Source organism: Diabrotica undecimpunctata, chromosome 6 (genome assembly GCF_040954645.1).
Source record: "Diabrotica undecimpunctata isolate CICGRU chromosome 6, icDiaUnde3, whole genome shotgun sequence".
NCBI classification, from domain to species: domain Eukaryota; kingdom Metazoa; phylum Arthropoda; class Insecta; order Coleoptera; family Chrysomelidae; genus Diabrotica; species Diabrotica undecimpunctata.
This window is the reverse complement of record NC_092808.1, coordinates 106,746,212-106,766,292: the sequence shown is the minus strand read 5'-3', so window position 1 is coordinate 106,766,292 and position 20,081 is coordinate 106,746,212. Positions and strand designations below refer to the sequence as shown.

Sequence of the window (20,081 nt, the reverse complement as noted above, 5' to 3'; positions counted from 1 at the left end):
ATAACCATTCTTTGGACCCCATCTCATGTAGGGATCACTGGAAATGAGTCTGCAGACATCTCAGCAAGAAAAGCAAGTTGTTCTGACCTAAGCCAAGAAAAAATTCAACTTCATCAAGATCTAGCAGCAACCATAAAACAAAACACTCGTAAAATATGGCAAAATCATTGGAATGGACAAAACACAAAACTGTACATAATCAATCCCACTGTATACTCATTTAAGATACCTACAATGACTAGGAGGGACAAACTCATCATTCGAAGACTTCGAATAGGACACACTCGCTTCACTCACGGATACCTGATGACTTCCGAAAACCCACCTGTTTGTGAACATTGTGATTCTCACCGCGTTACAGTAGAACACTTACTCGTTGAATGCAGTTATTATAGAATGTATAGACTAGCGCATAATATAACTGGTAGCCTGAAACAGATACTTAGTTCGCCTAATGTGTACAGTGCTCTAATTGACTTTTTAAAAGATTGCAGATTGTATTATCGGATTTAACAAATATTGCAACATTGTTTGTTAAAAAAAAAAAATGTTTGTAACACTATGTGTAACTATGTTAACTATCTATAACTTACTGTATTTATCTTATAATGTAATATTCTTATATGAATAATGTAATATCTCCAGATATTCTTGTACCCGTGTCAATGGCCATAGATGTCGAGACACGTTAATTTCAATACGCCCAGTCATAACATATGGTTCAGAAACCTGGACTTTAACAAAAAGCAATGAAAACATGTTAGGATGTTTCGAAAGAAAAATACTAAGGCGCATCTATGGAGCGGTAAATGAAAATGGTGTCTGGAGAAGACGATACAACTTCGAACTCTATAGGATATACCAGGAACCAGATATCGTAAAACACATAAAGATAGGACGTCTGAGGTGGGTAGGCCATGTAATGCGGATGGAGCAAACCGACCCAGCTAGAAAAACGCTCCTTGATAGACCTATTGGTCAAAGAAGAAGAGGAAGACCCAGAACAAGATTCCTAGATAACATAGACCAAGATATGAGAAATGTGGAAATACGTGCTTGGCGGAGGAAGGCGATGGATAGGGACGACTGGAGAAAAATTCTTAGGGAGGCTTGGACCCACACAGGGTTGTAAAGCCAAAATGATGATGATGATGCATCGTTTATCTCGAGCAGTGGAAATCACAGTTTGAAGATATACTCATATTTGGATGGGCTACACTCGCTGCCGAGTCGAATTGGAATGAAGTCGAGGCAACGAATAAATTCATGGCAGAGAATAATTGGATTAACGTAGAAGAAAGCATTGTTGAATTATTTGACGAGTTCGGATATGTAAAGAAATTTGTGACCAGTAATAAAATTACAGCTTGGAACGAAAATCACACAAAAACACATCAACGCTGTGTCGAATGCTTCCAACACTTCGAAAAGAATCACCATATCAAGATCAAGAATCATCATATTGAATTCATCTTTTGTTTACCAGCTACTTCTGCGAACGCCGAGCGCGTTTTTTCATTAATTACAAAAATATGGACAGCCGAAAAATCGCAACTTGGCATTGAAACCTTAAAAAATATTTTGTTCGTAAAATTTAATTTGAAATATGAATGTGTTGCTTTTTATAAGTTTTTAACAGAGTCGCCGTCATTGTTAAAGCAAATTTCATCGCAAGACAAATATGATTTTAAAAAAATAAGGAGTGCAAAGAATTAATATATTTGTTTGAAACTGTTTTCTTGTGGCATGTTTGACAATTATATTTTTTATGGGATTATGCCACAATTGGTTGTAATGATAATTACATTCTTATGTTAACCTAAGGTTACATGAACATGGAAATCCAACATCAGTTGATTTTCTAATTTTTCCTTTTTTGAGAATGATTTCCGGATTGGAAGTCGAAACGTCAAAAACTAACAAAAATATAATTATTATAACCAATTATGGCTTAATTCCATCAAGAATATCATTGTCAACATAAAAATGTTAAATAATCAATAAAATGATAATCCTTGTTTAAAAAAATAAAAAAATGGCCCGATTTTCATTGAAAAGTCCCGCATTTCAGTTATTTTTTTTAGCCTTGTCCCGAATTCGATTTTATTATATTGGTCACACTGTATGAGGCAAAAATTATTGCTAAAATAAACTTCTGGCAATAAAACATAAACAATTCTGTAATAGTGTTAGATATTAATCTATAAAATGCTCCAGATTACATACTATGTTTTTATTTGTACTCGTGAAAAATATTTAACAATTTTTTTTATTTTTAGGATGTGAACGAGTAATGTGAATGTTCCTATTTAATTCGTTGCAGCTAGATTGTTGTATACAAGCTAGAAGCTAGGATATTTTTATGAAGATAATTCCATAAAAATTGTTATGAAGAAACTTCGACCAAAGTTATATCAGTTATTTTTTATTTATTTCTGTTCTGTGTTAATTTAATTTTATATGTACATAGGTTTTCCTACGAATTTCATTGAAAGTCGGTTCCCGTTTGATTTTATACGATCATCTACGTATAGCCCTGTCTTAAATATGAGATTGTTCAGCATTTTGAAAGAAATATATGACAAAAAATTAAAATAAACATACCTATTGTTTAAAACGAGAAAGAAACTATGTTGGAGTTAAAATTTGATCGTAAGATATTTACAGTTATTAAAAATATGTCTTATATGGAATTACCAATCTTGTCTAGTTAACTTTTGATTCTTTTGATTTCAACCTTCAACAACTGTCCATACAGGCCAAGCATTCCGCAGATTGCACGTTGCTCAAATTTTGTAACCATATGTTATACTTGGGTTCTTGGTCTGATAAAGAAAACGATAATTTATTCTTTCCAATAAGTTTTCCAAAGTAATCTTTACAACACATTCCATCCAGCGGCGTTTCAATGCTCTCTTTAGTGTTCCTCTAGAATTGCAACACAGTATTTATCTATAGACGCAATGGCTTCTTGACTGGCTTGTAATAGGCTTCAATTCCATGGCTTCATAGTGCAGACAATTTTGTAGATAGGTGCATTGTTCTGATGAAAAAAGTCATTAACTTTGAAAGTAATATATTTTTTTAAAGATATCCAATTAATAAATTCCTTTCGCGTCCCAAAACGCCAACTGAAAATGACCACCTTTCCCGTAAGTGACACTATCCACGTTTATTATTGGATGTGACGCATGCCACGAAGACATTTTATGTTTAATTTCTGATGCTAGATGTGACCAAAATGTTTCTTAGAGTATTGTGTAGGGTGCAAATCATATCATGTTCTTTGTGGATGATTTCCAATTTGCCCAAGCAGCAAATGAATTTTGGTCGACGTTAAACCTTCTTTTACCAAGAAATTTTTTTCAGAACTATATTCAATTGTTTCAATTTTAAGCATCGCGCGGATCCTAATTGCTTCGAACAACATCATATAGTTTTTCAAAGATCCGAATCGTTACACTAACCCGTAAGATCCCGTTCTCGAAATTATTACAACCTGGTTCGGTTACGACCCGGATCGAATATGATCTGAGGGCCACTTTATGTGACCTTTGTTATAGGAAAAATATTAATAAAATAAGTCTAGTTGTGTTTGCGTACAATTTGTAAATCTAAAACCGTATCCTTTCTTTAAGAATACCGAGACCCCATTTAATAATTGAGTTTAGCAAAAAAAATACTCATTAAGAACTCATAATCTTACTCCATTTTATGCGATTTCAGGCACAAAAATTAGTATGTATACTTAAAACTGTGGTTTTTTTCTTTCAACTGTGAAAAGTGTCAATTTGGCAATGATATATTTACGTATGATTGGAAAATAGTAAGTGGAAAATGCAAAGACAATGTTACAATATTTTAATTTTATTTAATTTTTTAGGAATCGTGATTGCTAATACTTATTATTTTAATTTTGATTTATGTCAGAAAGACACTCGTTCCTGTTTATTTTATTTTTCGTTGTTGTTAACTTGTTTTCGATTGTTATATGGCTGCGTAAAGTAAAGTGGCGCCAAATATGAATATTAATTTTTTTTTTTAATTTAGTCAGGAAATTTAATGTTAGGGAATTATAGTATTAGTTTTCGTAAGACAGAATGTAATTATAGATATTGCTTAGTTTATCAATATCAGTTTTTTTAATAACGCATTGACATTTATTTATGCATACCATTTCTAAGAATTCTCTTTTATTTAATTGGTTTTCACGTCTTAATATCTTGATTTCATTGAAATTAAATGAATGATTTTTATTTTTATTATTGCATGATCTATTAATGCACGCGTATTTTTATTATTTCTGAGGTCACTTTTATGTGATGTTAGTCTGCCTATTAGATTTCTAGATGTGCGTCCGATGTATGACTTATCACAATTTTATAACCATATTTTAGCATATCCCGAAGAAGCAAATAAATTTTGATAAAAGAAGATAAAAGAACAAAGAGTTTTACTTATCCTGCCCTATTAATGACTAATATATATATATATATATATATATATATATATATATATATATATATATATATATATATATATATATATATATATATATATATGTATTATATTGCGTGGTGTTCGGCCCGCTTGGTTCTCCCACATTTATGTCCGCCAACCACATTTTAAAATATAATGGCTCTCATTTATTAACAATGCCGAATTGACACTCTTTACGGTGTCTCCAAAAAAAAAACGCCGCAGGTTCAATTTTTCCGATCATACAAAATTTGTCCATCACGATTACTAAATTAAAAAAGTACACTCACAGTTTGTTTGTTCGGCTCATTGGGTTGACTGACTGTAGACTATTAAGTATACTATAACAAATTGGTGGTTCTTGGAGACATATTTTTATCATCGATTATACTTAAGGGAATCCGTAGGAAAAATTTAGATAAGTGATTTAAACTGCAAACATTTAAGTATTTTTCGAAACCAGTGATACCAGGTGTGCAAATTATTATAATTAACGTTTTAAATTTTTTCTGCCTAACATAAGACTGATGAAGGAAGGAGACGTCTTTATTGTCAAAAAATAATTTTTTAGTTAAGTTTACTATGCTTTTTTATCATACATTTTTAATTTTCTTGAAAATAACATCACGTTTTTTGAAAAAAATATGTGTGCTACCTACGTGTCTCGATTTTCAAAAAAGAAAACATTATTTTTTTATTATAATTATATAAAAACAAAAATTTTTATCAAACCATTAAATTATTATATTTTCTAAGAGTTAACTATAAGTAGAACTATAATTATATACTTATAAGACACATTTTATTAATTTATTGTTTAATTAATTATTCATTTTTTGTACATTTAAAATGTAAATCAGGCGGTAACTGTTCTAAAATGTCCACATTTGAGTGGGAAGTGTATAAACGTAGTTACAAAACTTATAAGATAAATGTGGTTTAAAATCGTAAAAATTATAATTATTAATTAAAAAATACTAAAAATCACAAAAAAAAATAGTTAAGAAAAGCTTTTTTGGGATTTTGTTTATGATACTAATATTACACATATGCCTTTGATACTTCTTTAATCTTCTTACTATGTCCATTCATCACACAGAATTTTAATAAAACCGATTAAATAGTTTTTGTACAATAATTTTGCTATCTAACGTGTGTTCTATTTTTTGTTAGTAGCATCACATAAATAAATTCATTACAATATAATGGACAGTATAATTACAATATATAAGTTAAGATTAGGACGAAATAATAGAAAAAAAACGCGAGTGTAGAAGAGTATCGCTGTCAGTAGGTTGACGTCGGAGACAAAACATTCCATATCATCGACCTGCTGAGTTGAAGCGTTACAAAGTTGTACAACTGTGCAATAAAGAGAGTTGTTAGAGTACTTGAAAGAGTATTACCTATACTGATACAAGTGTTGCAATACAAGCGTTATTACAGTAATTAGTTATATTGTAGATGGAAAATAATTAAGTCAGAAGGATTTCCGATCCGTCAAGAACATAAGTTAAATTATGTCATGAATCATGTTACTATAATTTCTCACAGCTGTACGTTTGCTAACGTGGTGTTGCTACAGCTGATCGTACCACAGTAGACTTCAACTCAGTCAGCTGGAAATATATGCTCCCTCCCAAACTTCTACCTATCCATGGCGATAATTTCCCGCCCAACTGACATGTATAAAGTCACAATAAAATGAACTGTTTTAAAATGTCATTTTATTTATACATTCAAATAAGAACTTAACAGCTAATACATACAGTTTAGGCATTATATCAGAGTACTGCTATTCATTGGGGCTATGATATACAAGCAATGTAACAGGAAGGCAGTGTTACGCTTTAATGGCATATTCCCCAAGGTACTCATTTTTTTAAGGATTTGAACTAGAGCCTTTAGACATTTTTAAAATATCTACATGTTTTCGCAGGCGCCGTCTTTCACAGGTGATAGATGTTGAACAGCGATATCAGGCCTAATTAACAAAATACAATTCAAAATTTTAAAATTAACAAAAACGCACTTTTGAACTATAGTTCATGGAAAATTATTTGGCATATTTATTTTGTATTTATTGAACACTAAATTACTGTGTAATAAATTAAAAGATATTAGAAGTTCAAAATGGTTCTAAGTTTAAAAAACACCGGGAAATTTTTTTTTTTTTTTTAATAAAAAATGTAACTTAATTGCAAAAGATGATTTTTTTACTTATACTGTAGCTTTTATATAATCTACCAGCTGATACCTGTTGTTGTTGTGTAGACTTCTTTGCGTAAATGACGTATAATGAAGTGATTTGAAAGCAGTAGTCAACTTAAATAGTACATGTATGTATATTTGTTATTTTTTCCCACGGTATATTTAACACTGTGTTGCATTATTTTTCAAGAGAATTTAAAAAAATATATTAATATGTGTATGTATATATTGTATTTTTATAAAACATGTTACCTGTAGAATTTTGCTATTTGTTGAATTATGTAATTTTCATTGTGCTTTACTTTTATTTTAGATTGATTACTTTGTTTATACATGGTTCGCTCATCTGAAAACTACATAACAAGCGATAGAGGCTAATTTTTGATCAAATATTTCAACTCAATAGTATATTTTAGATGCAAAACAGTGAATTATAAAACAGTAATAATATATAGGGTTATTTGTTAGTCTGATCAAGCTCAGTAGATCCGCTGTAAAAATAGATAACAATAAAAGTTAATAGTAAAAGCTTTAGGCAACTTCAAAATGCACATTACAAAATTAGTTAGAATGTGACAAGGTGTTCGATAACATAGTGGCAGACCAGATTAATGTTATTTTAACTAGAACTCCCTGTATTTTATTTTATATTTAAAAACATCACTTCTCCATCACAACAGTATAAAGTTTTATTATGTTATAGGGAGTATTTACAAAGTAATAAATCAATTTTCTATGAAAATCGTAACAATTAACTCCCTGTATAATTAAAAAGAAGCACAACAATGATCTATTACTGTCTCCTTTTTTTTATTGATAGTCAGAAATTTCAAAAATGATTGATATTGCTAATTTTCTTTATATCGAATACAGGGTGCGTTAAAACGCAAGTAGATTATTTTTCCAACAATGTTAAATAGAACACCCTGTATTTTATGCCACTATCTAAAAGTAAAATTACCATACTTTAATTTTTATTTGCTATTCCCCATGTTCAAGTTTTAGTTTTTGAGATATTTTCATTTTTCAAGGCAAATTTTAATAAAGTGTCTAAATGTTTACTTATTTTAAGTAAGCCATAACTGAATTATCTAAAATTGACAGTCCGCCATTACTGATTTATTAATCCGGTAGTCAATGTAAACAAATAAAGAAATAAAAATAATTTATTATTAATAAATTTTACAAAAAAAAACAAAATAAAAAATAAAATAATACAATAAAATAAACAACACAAAATACAACATTTATGGAAATATTTAAAATTACTTTTATTAAAATATTTTTAATATTTAATTACATAAGGGGTTCAAAATGACCTAAAAAGTTTATGCGCGCCTAAAAACGGTCATTGAAAATCACTTACATTACGAAGCATTTGTTCACTTCGAAATACCTTTCGTATTCTATTTATCATCTGACCCCTTGTTGTTGGAGGCATTTTATAAACTGCATTGTTAACGTAACTCAATGAGACTCAAAAAATGAGTCAATTTTATTAAATTCTGGTGATCTGGGTGGCCACGCTACTGGTCCATTTCTTCCAATCCATCTATCAGGAAACTGATCGTCAAGTTCACCTTAAATCAATGAATTTGAACAGGAGCACCATCATGCAAAAACCACATTTGTTCGAATATACAAAGTGGAACGTCTTTCAATAATGTGGGTAATTGATTTACTAAAAATCTAGATACTAAGATTTTCTTCAAAAAAAGGACATGGTTACCAACAATTCCTCACCACACGTTCAGCAACTATCTAGTTTGAGTTTGTGTGTCACTATGTGGTATGGATTCATTGTGGCATAATATTGAAAGTTATGCCTATTAACAGAATTTTTCTTATGAAACATAGCTTCATCTACAATATCAATCTCCAAGAAGAAGAAATATCTCTGTTGATTGATTTTATCTAAAGTCCATTCACAAAATACGATTGATTCTCTTTTTAAAATCTTCCTGAATTAAGTCTTGGTACAATTGAATACGGTAAGGGTGCATTCTGTTTTTTTAAGAATTCTTTAAACAGAGTAGTAAGTTGTTCTTTTGTTTTTCAATATTCCGTATTTGAATTTTCATTAACTGCCAGTATTTTTTTCGTTTTCCTCTGTCTCAGTACTTTTTATTAGTTCGTGTTTTTCATACATAACTGAACCAATCCTTAAATCTTTCAACGCTTACTGTTGTAGGTTATCGCCTCTCAGGAAACCGTTCATCATAAATTCTTACTGATAATAACGCATTTTTATTCCATTCCTCCAATATCCAGATCATATCTACCATTTCATCAACAGTAAAATTCGACTTAACTCGTTAGTAAGTTTATACACAAACAATTATGGCGAACTGTCAGTTTTAGACAATTCAGTCATGGTTTCCTTAAAATGTGTAAAAATTTAGACACCTAGTTAATAATTTAGTTTGAAAAATGAAAATATCTCTTAAATTAATAAATTAAAACATAGGGAATATTAAATAAAAATAAAATACAGGATTTTCTATTTAAAATTAGTAAGAAAATAATGTACTTGCGTTTTGACTCGCCCTGTATTAGATATAAAGAAAATTAGCAATATCAATCATTTAAAAAAAAATTTATAATCAATAAAAAAATGTGGCATCGATAGATGTGCTTCATTTTTATTATATAGGGAACTGAATGTGTTATAATTTTGGGGAACTAGGGGATTGAACTTGTGTTGAGGAAGTGAAGAGGATTTCAAATATAAAATAAAATACAGGGAGTTCCGTTTAAAAAAAATAATAATTTTGGTCTGCCACTATGTTATCGATCACTCTGTAATATTATAACTAATTTCGTAATGTGAACCTCAAAGTGGCCATCAACTTTTGTAACTTTTATTGATATATGTTATTATAGCGAATCTACTGAGTATGTGATATTTCTTTTGACGTATGCTTCCTAAGAGAGCTAAGATGGCGCTCTAAAAGTGATTCTGTATGTTTATTTAGTGGAATATATCCAATCGTTTCGCATGCATATATATTTTTTTCTTTTTATCCAAGTTTTTTTTGTGCAATTCTTACTAGCATACGAATATTTGCACTCATTTAAATTTATTTACACAATATTCTATTTGTAACACTAATCCTTTAAAAAACTATATACTATTTGTCATTTTATTTATTGTAATTCTTTCTGAACATCAGCTATTTTTAATAGTTTTTAACAATCTGTAATGTAAATATAACTGTTTTGAATTATCCCTTAGATGAGCGAATTACTTTTATGTGAAATTGTGAATATTAAGCATAAAATGTGTTATTACATTTATTGATTAAAAACTATTTTTTTCAATGATTTTTTTTTTACTAAAATAGACAATGCTCTTTTAGGCTTAGTAGGCAACTCAAAAGTAGGAACTTTGCCAGAGAACAAATATAACAATATACAACATATTTATTTTACCAGTGCTGATATACAGATCCGACACATAGACCATTACTAAAACATATGAAAGCCTTCCCCTCGTTTTTGAACGGGAAATCTTAAAAAGAATAGTTGGCAATTTCTATGAAAATAGTATGTGGAGAAGGTAAACTATGAAATATAACAAATACAAATATATAATACATAAGGTGAACAAGACGTGATATACACCGTAAAACTAAGAACGTATGGGCAGAACATGTAGCACGATTACAATATGACAATCTACCCAGACGAACCCATATCACAGTCTGGGAAAGTTTACATATAAGTAGGTCAAAACTTAAATGGAAGGATGGAAGGATGGTAGGAAAATTTGTACAAGAAACTGGCACCGCTTTTCAGTGGATAGAATTGAATGACAAAGAAGACTTAAGAAATTCAAGGCTCAACTTAAGGGTAGTACCAGTGAGGATGTGGATTAAATAGTTTCAGAAGGTTCTGACATGTCAAACTATACAAATAAACTACAGACAACGAAAAAGAAAACTTAAACTGTCTTATGCGTGATTAATTTTAATGAAACCTATTTAAAGAAAAATTTCTGGCGCGAGTTTTGTGTCACTCGTACACAAAATATTAAAGATAAAAAATTGATTGGAACAAAAATGAGCTATACTAAAAATTACTTGATAATAAACGATGATGTATCAGCATTTTACTTTTAACGATACTTGACGTTGAGTTTCATTTTTCTATAAAATGTTTTTTCGCCTCCAGAAAATTTTCAACAGTTGTTATGTCTTCAATAAATTTCCGATTCACGTCTTGGAAAAAATACAAGTTATGTATTCATAAACAATAAATATTCTGGAGATATACTTCGGACATACTCCAGAAAATTAATACAGACACGATTTATTAGAAAAATATTAAAGGAAACAGAATTTTGAGTTATATGTTGCAAACTCTGTCTATATTATGTCTATATATGAGAACACTCATAAATTATTATGGGAGGACAGTCCCAGCTATCAGCCAAAAATTGTTTTTACCTATTCTCAGCTAAAAATTGACTTTTTCGAAAAAATTATCTTAGATTATAACAAGTTAGTTTTGATAGAAATGATCTTAGTAGCGATTATCCAACTAATTGGTTGTTGCCGAGTAACTTCAAAAAGCTAATGCATGGTTTACCCTGTGCGAGTTTTTACCCCCACACACCTCATATGTATATGGAGCAAAAGAGAGCCTCTATATAACAAGGCCCTATATTAAAATTATGTGTAGAAAAAATTATAATAACAAAAACAACATTCCAAAAAATATAAATATTCAAATAGTTTGGAGAGGTAGTTGACAGCCCAAACAAAAAAAGGTAGGACTAGATAAAAAAATAAACTCGGTAACATGAGTTAAAATACCAACACTAAGATCAATAAAGTAGTAATTGGGAAGATTAACAGATGGGAAGAATTCCAGGAAATAATTAACATGGTAACACGAATTCACAAAGAATGTACAAAAATATGCCTGGTTGGCTATGCCACAAAGTAGTCCATCAACTTATAAAGAACATTGCCCAGTAATAGTAAAACAAAAAATCACAGAAAAAAGGAAACTTGGAATATTATGGCAATGAAACAGAACCCAGAGTAATAAGAACAAATTCAATAAAGCTACAAGAGCATTAAAAAATTATACAAACGCTTACATTCAAAATATACCAAATGGTCTCGAACAATTATCGTCTCCATCAAAATGAATACTATCTCTAGAAAGCCACAAGATACCTAAAGAATACTATAAAGTCAATACCACCAATCAGAAACATCGCTGGCAGAAAAGGCCCAAGCATTCGGTTTTTTTAGTAAAAATATTCCGACCACATAATTTTGTATCAAGCCCCACATAAACTCAAGAAATAGGGGAGGTCTAGTCTAAGACCAGCCTATCCAAGTGGAGTTGGTAATAGAGAAATTTACACACGGAGAATTGAAATCAACAATCATGGAAGAAATCGAGTCAAAAAAATCTAGCTACGACCTTAAAACGGGGGAAGTCTTACAAAAACTACCCAGCTAAGGTACGAGGTGTATTCTGCAAATATTCAATGCTATTTTGAGACTTTCTGCAACAATGGAAAGTAGCGGAAATCATATTGGTGCCGAAGCCAGTAAAGAAACCTAAAGAAATTACATCATAGGCCAATCAATAGGATAGTCTATTGCCAATTCTATCAAGAAATTGTTGTTAAAAAAACTTCAACCCACCCTAAAAAACAAAAAGAATCATACCTGATTTCCAGTTTGGTTTCCGTTGCGAACATAACACTATCCAATATGTACACTTCCCGTCATATAAAACTGGTACACTTTTTTTTTCCAATGTAAACCTGTGTTCAGACTGGACACAATGGTCCGTGAATCAATTCGTTGTTGCCATCACAGATAGCGGAATTGCACAAAATCTAAATATATAAAAAATAACATTTACAAATGTATAAAGTTTTTAGATAGGTATTATTTTTATTATTATCATTAACAACAAAAAACCGTATCTAATAAATTTAAAAACCAGAGATAGGGTTGAGCTAATATCCAAAATGTTTGAAGGATCTTTAAACCTAGGGTATTGGCACAGGGAACATTGGAATGCATATATTATACTGTAATTTTATACTTCAATTACCTACCGAACACGAATTGTATTTTGTGTCAATAAGTTTAGTGACTGGCAAACTTTCAAAATTAAATTATTATTTATTACAAGAACAATAAATGTGAAAAACTAACATTATACTTTATCCTACGTATTATTAACTATAAAATATCCGGGACGAAAAAACGCTTTTCAAAACTTGACAGTTACAATTTACAATCCAATATTTCACTGTAATGTTTTATTATAATAATTTAAAGTTATGTCTAGATTGATTATCTATCATTATTTTTGAATTGAAATATTTTCATAAATTATAATAAAACACAAATCAATGTGTGGGTACTTAATTGAGATTATGGAAAATTACAATAGTAATAGGAGAATTTTTTAGGATGCATGTTTAAATAAATGTGACTGACTGGTAGAGAATGTTCGATAATGTTTTAGTTTTTAGTATACTCAAAACTGGTGGTCTGTCGCACAGCCCTGCTTTTAGCTGGTTTCATATAATATTTTCGTTGAACTGGCAACAGTGCCCTAGAAATTAGAATGACACATGTGACAAGACCAACGTACACAACTTAAAAAACACGGTTTTTGGTTATAAGAGTTGTACCAGTTTTTTATGACGCGAACGGTACATATAATTGTAAAACAAATCGACGTCTAGAAAATAGATGATACTGTTCCGTGGCCTTTCTCGATATGTCAGACTTTTGATAAGGTCTGGCACACAGGCCTATTTTATAAAATCAAAAACCATCTACGATATAGATTCTATGGTGTCCTATAATCTTATCTAACTAACAGATACTTTCTAGTTAGACATCAAGAGGAATGCACTGACTTGTATAAAGTTGAATCAGGTGTACCCCAAAGCAATGTTCTTGGACCGGTACTTTACCTACTATTTACCAAGGATTTCTCAGAAATACACTCAACGATAGTAGGTACATTGGCGGGTGATACTGTAATATTATCATTACATCAAAATCCAGATACTGCTACCAAAAACCTACAATATTGTCTCAACAAGATCGAACTTAGGCTGAACAAATGGAAAATGAAGCTAAATCCAAGCACGTAACCTTCACCATGAAAAGAGATAACTTGCCCACCAGTAACAATTAGTGGTATACAGCTTCAATAAACCAATGACGTTAAGTACCTTGGTATGCATTTAGATCGACGTATGACGTGGAGAACACATATCTTCACAAAACAATTAGGATTAAAACTGCGTCAAATGTACTGGCTGATTGATTGTTAGGAAATGCAGACCAAAAATTGAAAATAAATTGCTAACCTACAAATCAAAGTGGGGGTGCTGATAGTATCTCAAATCTTTAAATCCTCCAAAGATTTCAAAATAAGATCCTGCGCATAATAACTGATGCCCCGTGGTACGTTCCCAATATGCTAATCGAGGGAGATGTAAAAACAGTAATAACGTTACAGTGATGAACACAAATATAAAATCAGTGATCATCGTAATGTGCTAGTACGTGAGCTACATGAAACCACGGTTAAAGTGCGTCGCTTAAAACAATCCAAACAATAGACTTGAGTAATATATTCAGTTAGATAATAATATGTTCAATCGTAGATTTGTAAACTAATATTAAAGGTATTTTTTCGCTGGAGAAAATTCCTGCAGTCAGTTTAGAGAGGAAGTGAAGACAAATTGTGAAGAAAATAAGAAAGCCTTTTTACAAGACAGAACATAACAAACACAACAGGCATATAACCCCTATAAACGAATCAGAAATAAAAGGAATACTTTAGTTAGACAAATAAAAAGTGAACAATGGCAGAGCTTCTCAAAACAGATGGAACACGACTTCTACGGAACACAAAAAAAAATATGGAGAATAATCAGAGGGCAAAGAAAAGAGATGAACAAACTAATAACAATGAAACATATTCAGAAGGAAAAATGGGTAGACTACTTTCGATCCCTATTTGCTTAAGGTGACAATAATAGTGAAGCATCAACACCAGAGATGACGACAAACGAAGAAATAAATATTAAGGAGGAAGAGGTAAAGGAACGTTAAGGAAATTATAAAATAGAAAATCACCAGTAGAGGACAGAATACCGAACGAACTCCTAAAGTACGGAGGACCAGATCTGACCAAACAACTATTAAAACTAATCCAACAAATAAAAGAACAAAACAGAATTACTCAAGAATGGAGATCAAGCATGCCAATACCTCTCTTCAAAAAGTGAGACAAATCGGACCCGGAAAATTACAGAGGAATTAATTTATTAAACAACACTAAAATTAATAACCAAAGTGATAACCAATAAACTGAATGAAATTATAACATTAGCAGAAGAACAACAAGGTTTTAGGTCGGGAAGATCATGCAGGCTACATTTATAATGAGGCAAGTGCAAGAGAAATCATTAGAATACAACAAACCGCCATATCTATGTTTCGTCGACCTTAAGAAGGCATTTGACCGGGTCAAATTTAAGGACGTTATCCACTTATTGTACGCAAGAGAGATACCTCTAGGAGTAATCAAAACGATCGAAAATATCTACCAAAACTACACAATAAAAGTAAAAGTAAAAGAAGAACTAAACAACCTCATTCATGCTGGCAATGGGATAAGACAGGGAGATTCCCTGAGTTCTCTATTGTTCAACCTGATTATGGATGAAATAATAAAGAAAAAGAAAGAACTAAAAAAGGATATAACTTGGGAGAAAAACAACTTAAAATAATCTGCTATGCAGACGACGCAATACAAAGTGAAGATGATTTACAATGAATGCTGCAACAATTTAATATAACCGCCAGAAAATTGAACATGTTAATTTCCCTAAAAATGACAAAATGCATGGTTATAACCGCAAATTTACTAAGATGTAAATTGGTGCTGGAAGGTCAGATAAGAGAACAAGTGATGGAGTTTAAATATCTAGGCAGCACATTATCCAGCTACGGAAAACTCGAAACTGAAGTGAAAGATCAAGTGAATAGAGCAAACAGAGCCACAGGCTGCCTGAATGAAACCGTATGGAGAAATAAAAATATTCGGAAAGAAATGAAAGGCCGAATTTACAAAACAGTCATCAGACCAATAACGACATACTCGGCAGAAACACGATCTCACACAGAGAGGACAAAAAGAATGTTAGAAATAGCAGAGATAAAAACACTTGAAAAAATTGATGGTAAGACACTATGGGACAGAGTTAGAAGTACAGATTTCCGACGTAGCTGCAAGGTAGAGAAAATCAAGAACTGGGAAAGAAATAAAATAGTAGACTGGAACGATCATATAAGCCGAATGCCAACAAATAGAGTAGTAAAGACGGCAAGAGACGGTTCCCCAATAGGACAAAGATCAGTAGGAAGACCACGGAAACAATGGAAAGACAACATACTGGAAGCACATTGAAAAACAGACAGTCATGTCCACATAAACGAAAGAAGAAGAAGAAGAGTAGGCACTCTCATAAATCAGGAATCTGAAGTACTTTTACCCATCACAATGTGAGAAGTAAATGCTGCTTTAAAGAAAATAAAGAACCATCAGTTACCAGAGGCTTGCATCTCCGATATAAATTGACAATCGAAAAGGTAATCGAATATGAGGAGGAATTCAATGCTGTATCACAAATACCCAATAGCAGAAGTAAAATAGAACGACAGTAAACGAGAGACAATACAAAACAAGTAATCATACTCGTACCGAAAAGTCATTAATGCAATCATATAAATTTAAAAAAGAAGAAATTCTTAATTATCCTTTAAAAGCAGCCAATAATTACCAAATTGTATAAAAAGCAAATATTACTTCTGGTAGAAAAGTGTCCGACAGGTTCTTCGGTATTATTGACCAGAGAAAAGTTTATGACATCAGGAGAGGAATGGCAAGAGGGTGAAGAATATGAATTATACAGAAAAACAAAGCCTTTATTTGGTAGAGTGCGATAGAGTCATTATTCGGTATTAATCATTAGAGAAAAGTATCTTATAATACTTATATGAAGTGGAAGAGCAATGAAGAATCAATGTAATGACGTGACAAAATTAGAAATGATATCCTGACTAAAAGGAGTTACAGAGGAGGTTTGGTATTACAACGAAAACAGGCAACATATAATATCTACATCGAATCGACGTTTTTCAAAAAGCTATAAAGGAAAGGCAGATGGGATGCCTAAATAACACAAAAAAGAAAAAAAGCATTCCTCATGAGTCAACTGCAAGAACAAAAAAAAACCCTCTTCTAATTAAAAACCCCATTCAGATGAAATATGCTTCACAATTCGAGGTACCGTCGTTTCCATGGCAACCAACTAAAAACCCTTACAACAAACACCATCCTCCAGGTTCTCATCCTGGACAATTTCAAATTTCAATATTTTGACATTCAAAATACATACACATCAACTAATATTCAAAACACTGACGCGACATACAACACACAAATTACTAACACACCACAAAGACACCCCAAGCATCAAAATACACACCAAAACTCATCATTCATAGCCACCTGACAACCACAGAGTATTACCACAACTACAAATTTTACACACACACACACATTAAACACCGGTAGCTGTTCAAAATACGACATCGAACACATGTCACAATACATAAACAACTTTATGTCACAAAACCCCCATCTCAACTTAGAGCCCATAAAAATACTTTCAGTATTTGATCAGGAGGTTGATAATCAGTCGGTATGCTCACGGCTCAAGCTCATCCCGTTTGTACCGAGTGTCCATTACTACAAATGGATGCCCGATTCAAACAACTGAGGAACTCAGGGAAGCAGCAGTGAGTCTACGAAACGATTACGATTACCTGAACGACGAGTCCTCTAAATAACGTGACGTAACACACTCACAAGACACAAAATATACGATAAACCACATTTCAACCAAATTCTGTAGCCAAACCCCACTAATTCTAATAATTCCGGTCCTACCTATTAGATGATAAAAACGATTTCTTTGCAGTCTACGTAAACAAATCGGAAAAATAGCCTACCAAATACCGTACCATCACGAACAGATCCAACCAAAAAACACCCACCCCATCCCTCACTACAGTCCCAGAAAACATCACATTAACATAAAATTAATAAAATAACATTCGACAAATAAATAATTTTCTTTTCTAAATGTGAAGTTTTGCATTTTACTTAGTATTTCCGAAACAGTCAAAGATAGGTATAGGACATTGTATTCAAAAAATGTCTAAAATGATCTGAGGAATTTAAAAATTAATTAATATATAGGGTGTTCTATTTAAAATAAGCAAGTTGGTATTGGCCACCGTTATCTGATACACCCCGTATAAAAAGTTTTTATGGAAAAAAATGCGTAGCTATAAATACTAATCGACGTGTTCGACCGTTCGACCGTTTTTTCGAATACTCCCTCATTTATTTATTAGCTAATTTATTCCATTTGGCTGACACACAGTGTATAATATTGTTCTGAAGCTATTTTCTTGTGGCATTTTAAATTAATTACTATTTAACTGGGAATAAGCCACAATTAAAGGTTAAAATACGTTTATTATTGTTGTGATTTGCTTATAATTGTAAATCTACTTATATAGTCTGAAAAGTAATAAGTTTATCTTTATCAAACAAATCAAAATCAAAAAATATCTCAGGGCTGAAAATAATTATTATATATAATTTTTTTTAATTAAAACGTGGCTTCAAAGTATCTTCTGCTAGTTCCATTTAAGAAAGATAAACAAAAAGAAAAAAGAAATACTAGACAATCAATTCTGATATTATAACAATTGTCCTTTATTTTAAAATATATCAAATTAATTGAAAATTCCGTTGAGGATAAATCCTACACCATACACTATAAATAGAATAATAAAAAAAATATAATCAATCATCCATCAAATCACACATCCCTTAATAATCAATAAGGTTTAACTACACATATTTTTAAATCAACTATCTCTTAATATAAAAATTTTAAGAAAGAATTATTGGTTCCTTTGCTTGGATTTTACCACAATCTCCAAACTCCAAGATAGACAAACTGCTTCCTCTCAGACACAACGAAAATATATCTGTGTGTACTTACACAGTAATGCCTCTATTTCTACTGGCATTCGTCTCTGCTTACCACAATAAACGTATTTTAACCTTTAATTGTGGCTTATTCCCAGTTAAATAGTAATTAACACAGTGTGTATATATATATATATATATATATATATATATATATATATATATATATATATATATATATATATATATATATATATATATATATATATACATAAAAATGGTTTTGTATCTACACTCTATGGATTATAGGCAAGGAAAAAGCTCGTGTGTAGGTATAAATTCAGTAATTCAACGCCTCCTTCTCAGCATAAAGATTTAAAATTTTCTTTTTGTAATGAACTCTCTTTGCAATGAACTCGTACTTTAAAACGATGTGCTAGTACGACATATGGAACAACTATAAATGAAATTTATAGATTGAATTTTCTCTACCGAAAGTATGCTAAAAATATATTAAAATTATCAATCGAGTTACCACTGTCAGCGATCAAATGACGGTCGAACTTTAATTTACTTAAAACATTAATAATTTACTAAAAAAATGAAGGGATATAAATAAACAAAGATTTCGCTTATTAGATAAAAGACTTACCGATTCTTCATAGATTTTCAAAACTTTAATTAGAAAAGGTATATTTATAGGTGAATGTTCAAAATTTGGTGTTAAAAAACGGCATTAAAACATCACACGAAAAAATTCATCCGGCATATTTTAATGTTTAACCGACCTTCTTTAACTCAACACTAACCTAGTTATTTAATGAGACATTATATTATGATTCATTAGATATTTGTTATCGAGTCTTAGTCATGTAAAAATATAAAGGTACAAAAACAATGCATTCCAACTCTTTGTTTATAGACTGATATCATTAGATATTAATTAAAATATAGGTGCCTATTGATTTTGATGTCTTGATAGAAGAGAAAGGAAAATATTAATTTGATAATTATTTGGGAAAAATACATAAGATTATTATGGGTTACAGCAAAAATTAAAAATAATTAAAAAAAAAGGTGACACATTACAAGTTCCGATAGAGTGAATGTTTGCTATATGTGGGTTAATGAAATTTTCTGTCTGCTTATTACTGAATTGTTAATATTTTTTATATTAACACTACACATTTCAGTTCTTTAAAACTTAAAAAATCCTAATTTTTTTCTTTAAAAATTTTGTTTAATGATTTTAGTAATTTTTAAAATTTGTTAAATATAATAGGGAATTTTATTCATCATATGCAATTTCACTATTA

The 20,081-nt window shown here is 30.9% G+C and overlaps 1 protein-coding gene and 1 long non-coding RNA gene across 2 annotated transcripts in view; one reads left to right on the top strand and one right to left on the bottom strand.

The window, feature by feature from the left end:
- Lerp (lysosomal enzyme receptor protein) overlaps window positions 1-6,653 on the top strand; it is a 199,799-nt gene extending 193,146 nt beyond the window's left edge. Inside the window, exon 19 of the mRNA XM_072535074.1 lies at window positions 2,280-6,653. Within this exon, the coding sequence (XP_072391175.1) occupies window positions 2,280-2,294 (15 nt within the window). The 3' untranslated portion in view covers window positions 2,295-6,653. The remainder of the gene's footprint in view (window positions 1-2,279) is intronic.
- Window positions 1-19,554, bottom strand: part of LOC140443696 (uncharacterized) — a 70,119-nt gene extending 50,565 nt beyond the window's left edge. Inside the window, exon 1 of the long non-coding RNA XR_011951251.1 lies at window positions 19,418-19,554. This is a non-coding gene — a long non-coding RNA (uncharacterized lncRNA). The remainder of the gene's footprint in view (window positions 1-19,417) is intronic.
- Between the last annotated feature and the right edge of the window lie 527 nt (window positions 19,555-20,081).